The sequence below is a fragment of the Trachinotus anak genome, unplaced genomic scaffold, assembly GCF_046630095.1.
Source record: "Trachinotus anak isolate AG129_WGS33_773 ecotype Australia unplaced genomic scaffold, CSIRO_AGI_Tana_v1 ptg000032l, whole genome shotgun sequence".
Lineage (NCBI taxonomy): Eukaryota > Metazoa > Chordata > Actinopteri > Carangiformes > Carangidae > Trachinotus > Trachinotus anak.
In genome coordinates, this window is record NW_027273883.1 from 6,838,014 (window position 1) to 6,855,121 (window position 17,108).

Consider the following 17,108-nt stretch of genomic DNA (forward strand, 5'->3'; position numbering starts at 1 on the left):
CTGGCACACTGGCTACCTGTTGGTGATCACATTTTGCAGGGTTTCTCAGAACTGGTTCATGTAGGTGTTTTTTTTTTTTAATTCCCCCACAAATGCTGAATTTTCTGTTCGGTCTACCAGTCCAGCACTAAAAACTCACTTTCTTCGTCAACAATCCCACTTTCCTGCTAAATTTCATTGAATTCTTGAGATATCATGTTAATTAACAACCAAATGAACAAACATTTCAAAATGTTTTGAAATGCAGTCTTCAGCCTGAGATAAAAGCATGAATTGACTGTCGAACAGGCCTTCTGGGCCCAGGTATCCCAGAGGTCAAGGTCCCCTGGACCAGATGAGCCTCAGTTCATATTTCTTGCTTGAAAATCATAGAGCTCAAATAAAAGAAACAAAATGACGACAAAGAGACACAAAACATTTTGCAAAAAAAGTGTAATAAACAAAAAACAAAATGTATCTTGGTAATTGCAAAAAACCTCTCAGAATTTTTTTGTACACAAAAATATACACACATGGTATGAGCCATGTTCACAGTCTTACACATTCAGATGCTGAAAAACATGATGAATGGTTGTTTATGCCTGCGGACCTCTTTCTTGGCAAGGAAATGAGCAGCTCTTTCAAATTCTTAACATGGCTGAATATCACGTTCAGGCACAGCCACCCAACCATTTCAAGATGTCCTCTTATCACACCTTCAAACTGCCAAAATGTGTTTCTATATTTGTTATAGGTTTTAAGTCTGTATCTGTGCCAGAAACAGGTGCCTACAATAGCCTTATCTCAGTTTACACTTTACTGAAGGGAAACACATTTTTACATGCTCTCCTAAGAAGATACCAAAAGTAAGGTGACCCTGAACAAACCATTCAACCAGCACATGCAATCCCTTATCAAATCCTTAAACTCCTATTATTAATTGCTATTAAATCTGACATCGTCAAACTTGATTATCTTCCCACCACGTGTCACCACCTCCTTCTGCTCCCATGTTCCCACCTCCCCGTTTTTCTGCTCAAAGCGCCGCACCACCACCCTCCCTGTTGTAGGCAGGTTGCAGGGCAGATCCTTGGCAGCCTCTTGGTAGAGCCTCATTTTCATGAAATCCTGCACGAGGTCGGTTCCGCCTGTCGGGACCAGAGCCTGGTTTTTGTTCTTGTCTTCATGCAGTGCTTTCAATAGTGGTGATGGATCTCTTTTCTGTGGAGCTGGATCCCTGTTGAACGGTGATGGAGCCCTATTTAATGGTGATGGATCCCTGTTGAACGGTGATGGAGCCCTATTTAATGGTGATGGATCCCTGTTGAACGGTGACGGAGCCCGATTTAATGGTGATGGATCCCTGTTGAACGGTGACGGAGCCCGATTTAATGGTGATGGATCCCTGTTGAATGGTGACGGAGCCCTTCTCATTGGTGATGGATCTCTTTTCAGTGGAGATGGATCTCTGTTCATTGGTGATGGAGACCGATTTCTGGCATTAAGGTGGGGTGAAGGTGGCTTAAGGTGCTCTTTTTGAATGGGTGTGTTGATGACGATGCCTGCACCTCCCGCCCTTCGTATGTCACTGATGACTCCACCCATGGTGGCCCTCAGAGAAGGGTCGGGCTCCACCATCCTACACACTGCGTGACAGTATGGCTGATCGTGCAGGGTCTCCTTGATCTTGGCAGGACAGACGCTGGGTGTGTACAGCCGAATTCGCGCACAGAGCTCAGCGATGATCTTACCCATGGCCCACACATCTGAGCGCTGGTCCCGCTGGTTGCACCTCTTCAGCACCTCAGGGGCTGAGTAGGCCTCGTTCCCCATGTCCATGGCAGAGTTGAGACCATGTCGGAAGAACTTTGCTAGTCCCAGATCGATGATTACCGCTCTGTTTGTGTTATGTTCCACCTGGAGGACAAAAGTTGTTTAGTTTAAGACAGAGGTTGTTTAGTAGTTTAGCTTTAAAAGCAGGATTTATATTCAACAAGCCAGTAATTCAGTTTCTGATCAGCAATTATATGTTTCACCAAGAGTCTACAGCCATGTCAGTTGCCCTGTGAGGCTGTATTTAAGCACAAACGCTAATGTTAACATGCTGACATTCTCACATTCTCATGATAAACCTAACATGCTAATATCAAGCAGGTTTACTGTGACTATGCTCACCATCATAGTTTAGCCTGTTAGAATTAAACAGAAAGTACAGCAGGGGCTGATGGGTCTTTAGTCACAAACCAAACATTTAACTAATTGAAAGTTTGACCTGATGGTGGCACTTGAGGAAAAAATTAAGGATCATAATTGATCTTTTAGGAAAATTAATGTGTGTAGCACATTTCATGGGGATTTTTTACTGAAAACCAGAAAAGTCAATCTCCTGGTGGCACTTAAGGAAAGAAAAATGAATCACCAACGTCATTAGGACACATCATTGAGGAACCATGGGTATGCAACAGTCACTGAGATATTTCAGTCTGAATCAAAGTGGTGGATTGACACAGTAACACTGCCAGCATGTCTAAAAACTATGACAGGAAAATGAATGCACATCGACAATGAAGAATTTATCTCTACTACTTTGCCAACACATATATTCCACTGAAAAACAGCTTGTAAATAAGTAGAAAATAAGGTTATTGCGAAACAAAAACAAAAATAATTTGACAATTATATGCACAGCAATAACAGAAACGGTACAAGTCATAACCTAACATCACAGACATTTCTTTTATGTTGATTCCTTGTCAATGATGTTAATTTTAGTTTGAATATTCTGATTGAATGATTCCAATATTATTGGAAATTCAGACTACAGCTCTAGCATTGAACTTTTACTACTTCTTAGCATCTTCATCAGTTTTAATTTCCCTCGAAAACCTCTGTTGCGCTGTGTATGACTTACAGTGTATCTGTATTCATGATGTGTTATTGTTTGTACGTGTGCTGCATATGTCTTGTTAAAGTGGTAAGAATATTTTTTTCTTAAATTGCACAGCACTTACACACACAGTGTAGCTAGCCAAGCAGTTCTTCTTCACATTGTCTCTGTATGTTGTTAATGTGGTATCTGGCAAAATTTTGACTAATGCACTGACAGTAAAGTGCAGGCATCTCTCCACTCACCATGATGTTTTCAGGCTTGAGGTCTTGATGCACAATATCTTTGGAGTGGAGGTGAAACAGCCCCTCACACATCCCGATAATGATAGTTCCTTTGTTGGCTGGAGTCAACTGTGGAGATGAAAATGTTAGTTCAAGTTTAACTGGATTAGCATGAAGTATCACCAGCAGAATATTCACACCAGTTTCCTCCTATTGAGTTGCACACCCTTTTCCTTCAGGCCTGGATCAAACCGCTTCGCTGAAGTTTGCAAGGCGTACACATGAAATCAGTGGCACACAAAAACACTTTCAACAGCCCACATTAAAGGACTGACTTTTGTATACACAGAAAACAATTGCCTCTTTAGATTTGTGTCAGTACCCATCATCTGCAGGACCAAATCCAGATTTGTCTAGATTTCAGTCATAAAGTGTCGACAAGAGGTGATTCTGACTCACTCTATGCTTCGGTGAGTTGTAAAGAGATTACCAGTTAACCCTACAGAAACACGATGTGTCCTTGGTGAGCTGCCTTATTTTGTACAAACTCTGCTGGCTATAAAGGTACCATATTTGTGTTATATTTGAAGTGTTGATATCCATAAGAAGATATATTTTCGGTTTTAAGTACCAAAAACCATCTCCCCTCCCCCCCTAGTTTTACATCTCCCCTCTCAGGCTGTTTCCTGGTTGATCATTTAAAAATATAGCAGATTTCAGGTAGACATTCAGAGAACGAAATCCTGCAAGGTTGGATGGTGGGTCTGGGTGGGCTGGGCTTGTGGCGTGGCTGAGAGCAATAACTAATTTGTTGTGACATCACAAAGTTGCAGAAGTCTTGACAGCCCGTTTTAAGGCACATTTTCTGAATACAGGCTGTGTGCATTTCTCCGTGGACTGAGCGTTTTTGACACTTTCACAGTATTAATATAGCACCTAGATATGGAAATGTCACTTTATATAATATGGGACCTTTAAAAATTATACTTCATGGCCAAATTAAGCTTTAGACTTTAAATCATGCACTGTGTTCCTGGCTTGACACAGTTTCATACAAAGACCATGTGGTTTTAACAACTATCCTTAATTTTATCTTGTATTATGTGCCTTTTGTCTGCTGTCATATGACAACTTTACCTGTATTTTAGACTTTGTTGCTTTGAAGATGGTGGTCTCTAGGTCCTCTCCAAAGATGAACTCCAGAGGAATGATCCATTTCCTGTCTTTGAGCGTTATGTTTCCCAGAAGCTTCACTATGTTGGGATGATTTGCCTTGCTGCAGATGAGTGGCAACACATCATTGGTAGAAAGACAAATTTCACAGCATAAATTAAATGAAACAAAATGACAATTAAATATTTTTTAATGCAAGATATGAAACCACCTGGATTCTCTATCTTTAGGTGAGCAGTGTCTGTGTGAATGGTTTTGAGTCCCAATTTGGATATCACTGATAAAAACCCTGCAACTCAACTCAGATTTTGGTGAATTCCATGTGTTTACTTCAGCTAAACTCAATTTATTTGCATAACTCAACATCACATGCATTGTCATAAAGGGCTTTAGATTAGCAAAGTTTCCCAAGAAAACCTAAGCTCTCCATGAAGTCGATAAAAAGACTATTACTGACCCTAACCTTCATTTAAAGTGGTCAAGTCCATTGACAAAAACATGCATGCAACACACTGGTACATACACTATGAATGATGGTAACACGTTATAATGTAGTTACAAGCAGACTTTCAATTGTTTAGCAATACACAGTATTTGTAAGTGATTATACATTTTCTTAATAAGACATATTTTACATTATTATAACTGTGGTTTCCTTCATTATCTGTTTTTAAACCAACTTCCACTTATGGGTGTCTACAAAAGGCAGAATAATCACATATATCTTCTTAAGACTACATTATAGTATGTTATAAACCATTTATGAGATGTTCATATATGCTAAATTGGAGGGCTTAAAGAAAAGAATCGCTCATCATCTTAAAATAAATTATTCAGTAAATAATTTTATTGCAATCTCAATTAAGTTACTCCTATTTTCCCCATTAATTCCCATCTTTTCCTTAAACATAGTCATTACAACCTTATTCCCTCAGTTATTGTCTTCTTCCTTGTACTTACACATTTGTACATACATAGAATGTATTTTATTGATAACCCATAAAATAAATTTGCAGGCTGTATTTGAAAACAGAAATTTTAAACCACCTATCAATTCCACATGTTTGACTTGATTTGTATCTATCTGTTAAATCAAAGTATGATAAAGTACTATCAAATTTTCCTTAAGAAAGACTTTAAAATGTATCGTATGAAAGCCACCAATATTCTTTACCAGATTATATTAAATTTGCTGAAGCAAACTGTGTTTACTGTTGTTGCTTAACATTTTGTTTTCTTTCTTTAACTGTAAATGTGTTCTTACTTTCCTACTCATTGTTTGTCTCTTTTTTGTGATGGGATAGCATTTTATGCCAAGAAGTGTTTTTTTGTTTTAATTTGCATTATATGTAAACATGCTACTCTGAAATGTCTTGTTTTGTTGTGGCCAAAGGAAAACCACATGAAAAAAAATGGTGATTACTCAGCTTTTTTTTCCCCTCTGACATATTGGAGACTTGGGTGTTTTACCTCACAGCATTTTAAGAAATAAGCTTCTCCTTTTTACTGGTATCCGCTGACTTACTTGTACACATCACACTCCCTCTCCAGGTCCTTCCTGTCTATGAGATGGTGGGGGACCTTCTTTATAGCGGCCCAGGTGTCATTGTACTTCTCCCTGTACACCTTCCCAAAACAGCCCTGTGCGAGAGTGCCGGTGGAGTATGCCATCCAGGAGACGTCGTGAGAGCTGGAGCATGAGAGTGAGATCATTTTTATATCTATGATGAAGCCCAGACTAAACTATGTAATCACAAGGATAGACTAAAAAGCACACAAGAAACATACAGTGGTTCCTGCAGAAAATGCCAGTTTGGTGAAGACCATGTTTCCTTATTGTTTAAGACTTGTTTCATTAAGAGCCCAGCCCGACCCACCCCCATCACCCTGTGTGACTCCCCCGTGAACACTGTGGAGTACTTCAGCTTCCTGGGAACCACTATCACACAGGACCTCAAGTGGGAGCTGAACATCAGCTGAAGAAGTTCAACCTGCCAAGGACAATGATGGTGAACTTCTACCCCCATCATCTAGTCCATCATCACCTCCTCCATCACTATCTGGTACGCTGCCGCCACTGTGAAGGACAAAAGCAGACTGCAGCGTATCATCCGCTCTGCTGAGAGGGCGATTGGCTGCAATCTACCATCCCTCCAGGACCTGTACACCTCCAGGACCCTGAAGCGTGCAGGAAAGACTGTAGCTGGACCCCTCCCACCCCAAACACAAACTCTTTGAGTCACTCCCCTGTGGCAGGGGGCTGCAGGAAATTCTTCCCATCAACCATCAGCCTTTTCAACAAGGCTAGAGAGCCCCACTGTCACTGACTCCCCCACTCCCCCACAGAATTATTACGCATTGTACATATTCATATAAGATCCTTCACATCTTTATTGTAAATATTTTTTTATTTTATTTTATATCATTTTATATTATTTATATTAATTTATATTATATATTAACTGTTCTCACCTTTGTTTATACTTTTTCCTTCTTACTTTCATACTTACTGTTTTGCACCAAACACGGAAACAAATTCCTTGTATGTGCAAACCAACTTCTGATTATGATTCTGATTGTTTGTTTGTCTAAACATACTTGTGGTCATCTTTGATGCTGCAGTTTGTGGTGCGATCTATAAATATCCTACTCTTTCCATCAGTGTTTATAATGGTCTTTTTATAAGCACTGTTCCTGTTCCTGTTTTTGGTAGAGTTTGATGTGATTTTTGGGACTTTCCTCCTTGTCACCTTGCAAAGGGTTTGAGTGCTGGTGACTGTGATGTACCATAAAGGACCCTCCCTTATGACTGTTCTTACTATTATCTAAAGGCAATTAAACAAGTGAGTCATGTTTCACTGAATTCCAGCTGGCAGGCTGTTTTAGCTCTATTTTTCACCATAAAGCTATTCATAGAGTCACCGAACTGAATCATAACCTGAACAGACTCCAAATAGTGGAAAAATACATTTACACAAGTACTTTGCTCTAGTAACCTTTAAAGTAGTTGTACTTCATTTGAGTATTTCCATTTTATGCAACTTTATACTTTAACTTTAATATTTTACATTATTATGTATATACTTTATACTTTAATATATACTTTAATATATAAAGGATATAAAGTAGATCCAATTACCTTTAATTTGACAATCGTGTCTTATACAGAAATGCATTAGTAACAAATCTAATACTATAAAGTAACACTTACAGGAGTGGTCTGTTGCCTAATAAGTACTTTTACTTCTGATAGTAATTACATTTTGCTGCTTATCTGTGCTGACTTTTCAAATGTTTCCACACATATCTTTCATTTGAGCTTCTTTTTGGCATGACTGAGTCCGCCAACACAACATCCCGTCAGAGCTGAAGAGCAAATATGGTCACAAGAGAGGAATTGGTCTTTCCCAGGAAGGGAGTGTTCCCTCAGTCTCGCTCTGTTTGGTAAGACTAGGAATTCTTTGTGCCACCCACTGATAATTTGACTGAAATGCCATTTTACACTTTTCAGTTAATTGGAGCCAAGACACAGTGTGGGCGGTGTGGAACCAGGATATCCTGACTCCTCAAGCAACCTACAAAACAGCTAACATGAATAAACAATACAAGCAAGCTGCTGCTCACCTAAGTGACTGTATAGATGAACCATAACTGAACCTGTTGTGTAAACAGCCCCTGCGCGTTGATCTAAACAGATATGTTTATCATCCTAAGATTTTTAACAGAAGATCGACCTCCAGTCAGCACTCTGCAGCCCTTTTCACACAGACTCAGAGCTGTGCTGTGTGTTCTATAACAGGATATCAGAGGAGGAAATATTACTGCAGACTAAAAAGCTGACAAACTGGTAAGTCCACAAGAGATGACAAGCTCATATTTGTGTTGACTGGAGCATGAAGTTGGCAACTTGTAATGTGGGTTCTTTAAAAAACATGAGTCATACTTAAATTTCCTTAGAAGAATAAAAAGTCATGGTATCTGAGAGAGTAGGAACACAAAGGTCAGACTTAAGAACAAAATATAATAACCAGTGATTATATGAAAGGCTCATTAGCAAACACATACTGTTCAATAAAGTCATTTATGCTATAATTACAACCTCCCAAAGTGTTATAATCTACAAGATCCAGAGCCAAGACACTGGGCCGACTGGTTCAAGACAGGAAGAGTGAAAAGATTAATAGTAATTTTAATACCACACTATCCTGCAAATTTGTGGATAAAATTGGATAAGTTGTCTTATGCTGTTCCACAGAAATCCGCTCAGGTGCCTACCTTGTTGCTGTAGAGGGAAAGCAGCTGCGTCAGGTCTGAACATGAGTTAACATAGTTGTCTCTCTTTATACCTGTTCCACGCCCTCTTGCATCTGGTCCATGGCCCTGAGCAAAGGAGGCCAAGAATGAGAAACATGACGGAAGGTAGTGTGCTGTCGAACCAATGAGGATAAACAGAGGGGCATGTGACTGCGTGGCTGACGCTGCACTGGTGCTGCCAAGATAAGGGCGGGGGGGGGGGGGGGTACTCTTTCTGCAATGAGCACGAAAATACTGGTGGATACATACAACATCTATAATATAATGTGATATTGGAACCCTAACACAGTAGTTAGTTAGATTTTAGAGTACGTCAGAACCGTGGATGGATTATGGAACAATGGGCCCCTGAGTATAGACACTTAAAGGGCTCCTCTCTATGAGCACCATTGTGCCAGTTTGCATCAGGATGGCAATGCTGGTACACTACATTGGTTGATACTGAAATATCTCAAGTATTGGATGGATTGCCCAGTGTTTTGTAAATTTATTAATCAGTATTTTGGGGCATTGCATACCTTTATTGGAGAGAAAAAGATGTGATAGGAAAGGTCACTTGGAGAGAAGGGGGTGACTTGCATTAGGGACACTGCAGGTCATGGCTGCCACTTAAAGCCCTTGGGCCACCAGGGTGCCTACAAAAGTCCAGTTACATGTGAAACTAAGACATTCCCATCAGCTGTCATGGTAAATGCAAATATTAGCATCCTAATGTGAGAACTAACATGTCAAAGCATGTTAGTTTAGCCATTGTGAGTGTGTTAGCATTCCCATGTTAGCTTTTAGCTCAAAGCACCACTGTGCCCCCTAGAGATGACATGACTGAACACTCTTAGTCTTATTAATGTAAACCATAACGCTAAAATTCAATCTGAACATCAAAGGAAATGCGTGGTGCAGGTTTCTTTAATCAGAGCTGTTCTGCTGACAGACAAATTACTTTGCTAATTTTCACGTAGCATTACCACATCCTAAGTAGGCACTGTGCAGCAATATTAGGGACAAATTAATAAAAATAAATGTTAAATCTGACTAGATATCAGCAGATACTCAATATTAATGGATCATCATCAACATCATCAGCACATTACTACTTTGGTCTGAGCCCTGTGACTTTCCAAAGCGCAATGTTGACTGTGCAGAGGGTCTTGCTTACGTTGGTATGATCACTGTACATATGGGTGACAAACTCAAAGAAAAACCTTATAGTAAGCTGCTGAGCCGCCTTGAGCCTCCAGTGTAGCATCAAGGCTCCATAAATTCTCCCAGTTTCTGCTGGAGGGATCACAAGCATTATTCCAAAATAAATTCCTCTTTTTGGTGTTTTGATGATGGTGGTGGAGAATTAGATTAATTACACAACTGAGTGTCTTCAGAGGACATGGGGGATATTTTTTTAGTTTCACTAAAAATAGTTCTTTCAGTTTCGCCATTTCTTCACACGCAGTTCCAATAAAACAGGCATTCATTACTCCTCACACACTGTAAATGCCACCGTGTTAGTCTTGATATTAGCTGGCAATACCAAATGCTCCACCCTCCCTCTTGTTGTGTGTGTTTTTTTTTTTTTTAACAAAGAACAATGACATTTCACTCCAGGGAGTCTTCAAATGGTGTAGTTTCAAAAAGGTGGTGACGATGTGAATATAGCTTTCTCAGTCACGAGAAATAAATCTTTAATAACAAAATCTAACCCAAGTGTAGACATATTATTATTGTTTTCCATAACTGTTCTGACATTTTAATATATAAACCTCACAGTAATATTGAAAACATTCTGCCTTTTATCGAAAACGGAAAGTGGAGCACTGAGTTATTATAATAGAATTGCATTTGTCTTGTTGAGTTTGCAGTTTACTCACTATTCTCCCAGCAGCTACCACTGAGTACACAAGGGTCATGTCCTCTGTATCTTCACAGAGACTTTGGGGATTTTAGAAACCAGGGTTGAGTTTACATTTTGCAATTGAGAAAATAACCTTAGTGGATATAATACAGGTTCGTTCTTCTATTTTTAACTCAACCTATTTCAATTTAACAATTGGTCAACAAAAGTATATGAGAAGTTTAACTGTTTTATTCCTGGTAATGTGTTGATGATGATGATGATGATGATGATACTGATGGAAACAGCATTTCAACCTAAGACATTTACAGAGAAAATTTACCATGTTTAATTTACCAGCACACACACAGACACACACACACACAGACACACACACACACACACACACACACACACACACAGACACACACACACACACACGGTTAAAATGGCTCCTGTTCTTGAACCCCTTTGATAACAGTGCTGATTCTGGATTCTGGTGTCTTCAGAGCTTACCTCTCCAACTGTCAGAATCAGTCAAGCTTTGGAGATCCACTGAGGACGGGAACATCGCACAAGAGATTTACAAGGTCTGAAAATAGGTTCTAATGAAATAATACCAGCTGCATTACTGAAAATGAGTCAACAGAACAACAAAACTGATTTTTCAAAGATAGCACTGTTTCTTGTTTCTCTGCTGCTCTGTTTCCACCTAATGACAAATACATTTCAAGACACCACTCATAGCAGGATTTTTCTGTCCTTTTCCTCCTATTTGATTTGCAGTAAACTGCAATCATTTCTCGACAGAAAAAGAACACCTATGTACATACAAACACACGGCAAAATCAACCGAATGGAAAATGAAAGTGATCAGCTAAAGTAGGCCAGGATAGGGCACAGCTTGAAAGAAAGAGGAAGTCTGATTCATTGCGTGGCTACTTCTGTGCACTTAAGGACAGAAATGAGTTAAAACTATGAAAGTGTGTAGAAATAAATGCTCCGGGGAACGTTATATTGACGTATATTTAGAGCAGCCTGTTTGTGAAGACACATCGTAATGGCAGGTGTGAAGTGGTCGTCTGTTTCACTCTGTCTTCCGGGTTGTTAATGTTGTTGAGACATGTTAATGCATAGCTACATGTGCTGTGGATGGTAGTTAGTAAAAACGCTCCAGCTTTAAAAAATCTACTGTCCTCCGAGGCTGTTTCTTAAATAATGATACATAAAAGATAAAATCTTGATTGAAATGGACTAACGTGATCAAGTAAAGGGGAAAGAAAGACAGAAATGAATTGTTAAAAATTGTTGCCTACTTTGTATGTCAACCTACATGTAAGGACGTCCATGTTGTCCAGCCTGAGTGAAATGGATGACATGCAGACTTCATTAAAGGTCTTTAAAGATGTTTTCCACCAGATGGCGATCTTTTATTATAAATAGTTCGAAGGAGCCTCAAACTGCCTGCGCTTCCTGGATCGGGGCTCATTCATTTGAGACAAGTCCTTAACAACAAGTTATCTGCTGTGCTGATGCTCATTTTGATAACAATGACCCACCCAACGGATGATTTTTTCTGTCCTCAGCCGAAAAGTAAGTTTGGTTACTTATTTAAATTTAAATTGTTTTATTGCTTTAGCAAGACAGTCAAAAAAGCTTTTTACTATGCTAATCTTTAAGGGCCTTCATTATTCATTCTAAGCCTGCAAACTGGCTTCAACCGGAATTTAGTCTGTGCTTTCTGAAGCCTGAACTCATACAGCTTTTTATCAAATCACAGGTTTTTATCAATTTGAGTGACAAAGAGAAATTGTTCGGTTTATATTTTTGCAGCTGAGAACATACCAGTAACAAACTAACAATTAAAGTTCAAGCATGAGTCACATGTTATGTTCCTCTTACATTCCGACAGAGAGTGTTGCTGTTCTGCAGTATTACCTCATCATTAGTATTAGTAGGAATATTATCTTGCTGCTGTAGATTTATATTATTACTGTGGTTGACTGTCAGAGGGATTTTTATGGTCAGCATTATGAGTATTTGTATTTTTATCAGATGTAGAGATTATTTATGTGCTATTAAGTTTGCAGAACAAATCGAGTAGTATCCATTTTTTTGTATTTAGTTTGTACTTTAATCTAAAAACTAAAAGTCCCAGTTTTGCAATTTAAAACCATTACTAGTAACTTAATTGTATTTTGTTTTACGCTTGAAGGTAGCCAATGCCTACACGGCCAAGAAAGTGGGTATGTTTCACTTTCTTTTCCCTTTTATTATCTTTTAAATAATATCATGTATATTTTAATGTATTTAACATTTATTTCTCTCTTTATTGCAGCGATGCTGGCCTCTCCTCCAACATGGAGCACAGGTTTAGTGATAATTATGATGAAAATACTTTGCCTGTAGCAGATAAAGGCAGCTTTGTGATACCAATTCCTAAAGAGGAACTAAATGTTTTTGAATGCCTTGGTATGGCAGGAGAGATCATGCCACACCCATCAGTGCCTGAATCTCCTTCTGGTTCAAATGCAGAGATGTTGTCTGTGATGGGGCCCACAAAACCTGAGTCACACCGTGTAGCTGCTGTGGCTCAAAACTTTCCAGCACAAGTCACACCGATAGCCCTTTCAGAGAAAGGCATGGAAGAGGAAGCTGTCGATGCTCTACCCGGAACAACAACCACTACAGCGGGAGAACCAGAATTAGAGAGCTGCAGTATGGATCCTGGAGGAAACCCGGTGAAACCAAATTGCAGACCACTGGTTCGTAAGGATGCAAGAAGCGGCAACCGCCCCAGGAAAAGAGCTGCAAGGAATAACAGGAAATGTAACTACATTTAAATTTTTTATTGATCTTAAATTGCTTATGCTTAAATTGCAATCACTTATGCTTTTGTTGAGCATAAATTATAAATTACATCGAATAATATAAATCTATGCAATATTATTGAAGTAATATATACAAAATGCTTTGTCAGGTATGCTTGTACAATCTACTGCAATTCAATACAACAGCTCTGCCATTAATTCCTCCCTTATGAAGTTTACAACGACATTTTTTGCAGACCTTGTTCAAATTTCAATTATATGTTTGTTACTGGAGTCATAGCGATCATAACAATAGACTTAATAGCAGAGCAGTTGTATTGGGTCGTATTTGACTGTACAGGTATAATCTAATATAGAAACCAATGAGTGTATTATGCTGATGTCATTCCTGTATCTCAGTTATGATATGCAGTAATTCATGCTATTGTTATTATACTCTTAGACTATAATAATACTACAAATCAATAAGGAAACTAGATTTTTATTAATTTTCTTTGTCAGTTTTTCCAGTGTCCATTGTTCTAGCCCTTGTATTCATTCCTGCCTCTGGGGGATTTCCAGGTAAGAGGTGAAAAGTCACCATAGTCACACCACTATTATACACAACAATTATATAGAACTAAATAAAATACAGTGCATCTCTTTTAAGAGATGCACTGTATTTTGAGTTATATACATATTATATTTAAGTTAAACTGTCTTGAATAGAAGTGTAGTCTGAATATTGTTTTGACCACCAATGCATTTTTCTTTTTTTTTAAACTACTTGATATTTTCCTGATATCGTAGGAGTTCAACCTGCAGACCAAAAGCGTAAGTTAAGACATTTTGTAAGACTCTTTTTAAATTTTTTTTATTTGAAATTAGGCTATATCATAGTAAGAATGTTTTGGCACCCATGCTCTGAAATTAGGATATGTTACTCATTAATGTTTTTTCTCTCTCTTTTCTTTTTTTTTTGACCATAGTTCATTGCTTTACCTGCATGGACAAGGACAAATGCCCAATGCTGAAAAACATATACGACCATAATGACACTCAACTGTACCATCGAGACGACGATGAAGCATTTCCAAAATGCACTGCAATCTCTTCACCTGCTTCTAAAACTTGCACTGTTTGCCTTGTCCAAGCCAACATCACCACCATTATTTGCTCAATGGACGTTGGAAAATTTGATGTGGAGGCTGATGATGGATCACTGATTGAAACCATCTCTCATGTCTGTAAGTACACCGTGAATGTATTCAACATGTATCTCTGCACACTGTATACCTTGCAATGATAAATTTATATTTGCAACATTTCAGTGCTTGACCTTCACTGGGCAAAACTTTGTTTGCTACTTTCTTCCGTCTCCTATGCACCTCTCTCAGGAAACAGATGAGCGAAATGTTCTTCTTTTCTGAGTATTTAATTGCAACCAAACCGCTACCTACATATTGATATAGCCTTCAAAAAGGGTTTTTCCCTATGAAACTGTATAGCAAGCTGGTAAACCACCAAGACTGAGGGTTGCATCTGATCTACTGAACAGTTTAGTTAGCAGACAACGGCCTAAACAATAGTCAGAGTCCAAAAGTATGTTCTTTTTAACTCTGTGACTTTATTTAATTTTCTACTTCATAAATGATGTGTTTTCTATGATGTTAGCAATGTTGGCAATCTTTCAAGTGGCTAACCTCCTGCCAGATTATACACTCAGTTGGCTGTTTATTGGGATCACCGAGCTAAACCCAATGCAGTCTCATACAACAGTTCTGCAATAAATCCTTTCTTCATAAAGGTTATAATGTTTAGTTGTGACTAGTTGTTGCTGAAACTGGCGCGTCTATTATTTTGTCTACCTAATTTAATTCAATGAGGGTAAACTAAATAACAGAAACACAGCTCTGTATGTTGCAACATAGTTTAACAGCACCACCACTAAGTCCCTCATAATGACCAGTTTCAACAAATACTAACCAGTTAACCTTCACGAATGCTGGAAATATATTTCAAATATGAATTGCTGCCATATCTGTACATTAATTTTGGATTATATAATCCCAGTATTATTCCCATGCATACAAATAAATCCAAAGGAGTGAATTGCATAGGTCATGTGTCTGTAACACTGCAGGTGCTACAGCACAGGTGAGGTTTGCTCTTCAGTATTGTCCCTGTGCAACAGGCTACTGCTGTTTACAGTATTATACTGTATATGCTAACTGCAACATTTGACTTCCCTTAAACAACCTGTGCCATCATGAAATCATCATTTCATTCCAATGCTTTTATTATATAAATATAATAAAAAACATTAATGCATTAAACCATAAAATGTTAATCAGGTGGTTCTGTGGAGTTCCTGATATTATTTTTAATTAATTTCTTCTTCTTTAGGTGAACACCAGCTGCAGCCACGTGGTTGTGCACATACTGGATTGATTCCCAACTGTAGTACGTACTTAACACAAGCGCTAAATGTCAATTTATCGCTGACATTGATTATGACAGTTTTTTCTTTTTTTGTTTTGACTCAATGTGATAGCAATGAGTTTTCATTTTGCAGGTCTCTATTTGATTGTGGCTGCAGGACTTGTGCTTCTGAGGGTAAGTGTGACTCAATACGGTCAGTGATCACACAACATGTTGAATTGAAAAACAAGACAATATCAAATCAGATTTCTGTATGAGTCAAGAAAGTGTATATAGTTGTGTAAAATCTGTTCAGTGCTATTCAAAATATAAAATAATATGATTTGAATATTAATTTGTTTTTTTATCCTTTCCTTTTAGTGCTTCTAAAAAGGTAGGTATTTTCTCTACTCGGCCCATTCATCCCTATAATTTCTTTTTCCAAAGTTACAATTTTAGTACAAAATCACATAAGTCTCAGTATAACTTAAATCGCAGGTGGTGTAAAATATTAGTTTCACATATTAATTCCAAAAATACTGGAGTGGACTGTGGACTGTGAATATCTTTAATTTAACAGATTCACACTTTACACACTTTTGTCTTTTCTTGCAACAGGATCAAAAATGGTCAACAGGGAAGAACACTGCATGATCAAAAATAGGACAGCAGAGGCTATTCTCTGGCCAAGTCATCCTTATTTTTCAATGATTTTTTTTTTGAAAAAAAAAAAGTAAAATAGCTGCATAGGATATTATATTCTTCATTATTGATTAATTTGCTGATCATTTGCTTTATTCTTGAGTGATGCTTTTGCCATAGACCTATTGCTTGTTTTCTCTGCTCAACACGCAAAAAACATAAGATTTTTAATTACTATACACGACACAGCGAAAACCAAGAGGCTGGAACTATGGGCTAACTACATTGGCTTTCTTTTTTTCTTTTTTTTCTGTGCCTGTTGTCTTAATTAAAAATTGCTTTAAACAGCAAACGGTTTTGTCATTATTTCTAACACTGACACTGTGTGAATAGAAGGAATTACTCAGATCTTTAACTTTCAAGGTACCACCACCGTTTCAAAAAGACTCCGCTGCAAATGATAAAGTAAGACATGCATTCAACTTGTAATTTAAGTAAACGTGAACTACAGAAGCAGCCCTATCAGCACCAGTACAGAACTCATGAGTCAGAATAATTCCCATAATTGCATCATAATTATTCATGCATTAATGTGTAAGTACCATTTTTTTTATGTTGCAGCTGCTACACCTACTGATATTTTAGGTGTGGTGTAGGCCTGCAACGGGACAGTAATGCAATTGCAAAATCTCACCCCCGCAGGAACTGGGCCATACTTGATAACCACACACACACACACACACACACACACACACACACACACACACACACACACACACACACACACACACACACACACACACACACACACACACACACACACACACACACAC

The 17,108-nt window shown here is 38.3% G+C and overlaps 2 protein-coding genes across 8 annotated transcripts; one reads left to right on the forward strand and one right to left on the reverse strand.

Moving 5' to 3' along the window:
* Positions 1-417: 417 nt before the first annotated feature.
* LOC139613052 (serine/threonine-protein kinase Nek8) lies at positions 418-10,937 on the reverse strand. Of its 2 annotated transcripts, XM_071469356.1 has the most exons (6): positions 10,919-10,937; positions 8,539-8,643; positions 5,789-5,953; positions 4,228-4,366; positions 3,112-3,219; positions 418-1,896 (listed from the first exon to the last, which is right to left on the reverse strand). In XM_071469356.1, the coding sequence occupies exons 3-6, from the start codon at positions 5,932-5,934 to the stop codon at positions 916-918; spliced, it is 1,374 nt and encodes a 457-aa protein (XP_071325457.1). In that variant the 5' UTR covers positions 5,935-5,953; positions 8,539-8,643; positions 10,919-10,937; the 3' UTR covers positions 418-915. The 2 variants fall into 2 exon arrangements, with proteins under 2 accessions (XP_071325457.1, XP_071325456.1); XM_071469355.1 differs by lacking the exon at positions 10,919-10,937 and having other exon boundaries at positions 8,539-8,669.
* Positions 10,938-11,741: 804 nt separating this feature from the next.
* On the forward strand, positions 11,742-17,088 carry LOC139613053 (uncharacterized). 6 transcript variants are annotated; one of them, XM_071469362.1, is made up of 11 exons: positions 11,742-11,995; positions 12,618-12,648; positions 12,741-12,773; positions 12,938-13,231; positions 13,735-13,794; positions 14,023-14,046; positions 14,202-14,459; positions 15,619-15,675; positions 15,788-15,828; positions 16,015-16,027; positions 16,252-17,088. In XM_071469362.1, the coding sequence occupies exons 1-10, from the start codon at positions 11,969-11,971 to the stop codon at positions 16,021-16,023; spliced, it is 834 nt and encodes a 277-aa protein (XP_071325463.1). In that variant the 5' UTR covers positions 11,742-11,968; the 3' UTR covers positions 16,024-16,027; positions 16,252-17,088. The 6 variants fall into 6 exon arrangements, with proteins under 6 accessions (XP_071325463.1, XP_071325462.1, XP_071325458.1 ...); XM_071469361.1 differs by having other exon boundaries at positions 12,618-12,644; XM_071469357.1 differs by having other exon boundaries at positions 12,741-13,231.
* The last annotated feature ends 20 nt before the right edge of the window (positions 17,089-17,108 follow it).

What these genes read in the sequence shown, in the direction of transcription:
- LOC139613052 (XM_071469356.1), bottom strand. Translation starts at nt 5,934, where the DNA reads ATGGCATACTCCACCGGCACTCTCGCACAGGGCTGTTTTGGGAAGGTG. An exon ending in CAACAAAGTCTAAAATACAG is followed by an intron (nt 3,220 to 4,227) that starts GTAAAGTTGTCA and finishes TCATCTCCACAG; the next exon opens with TTGACTCCAGCCAACAAAGG. An exon ending in TCAAGCCTGAAAACATCATG is followed by an intron (nt 1,897 to 3,111) that starts GTGAGTGGAGAG and finishes TTTGTCCTCCAG; the next exon opens with GTGGAACATAACACAAACAG.
- LOC139613053 (XM_071469357.1), top strand. Translation starts at nt 11,935, where the DNA reads ATGCTCATTTTGATAACAATGACCCACCCAACGGATGATTTTTTCTGT. An exon ending in TGCAAGGAATAACAGGAAAT is followed by an intron (nt 13,232 to 13,734) that starts GTAACTACATTT and finishes TTTCTTTGTCAG; the next exon opens with TTTTTCCAGTGTCCATTGTT. An exon ending in TGAAACCATCTCTCATGTCT is followed by an intron (nt 14,460 to 15,618) that starts GTAAGTACACCG and finishes CTTCTTCTTTAG; the next exon opens with GTGAACACCAGCTGCAGCCA.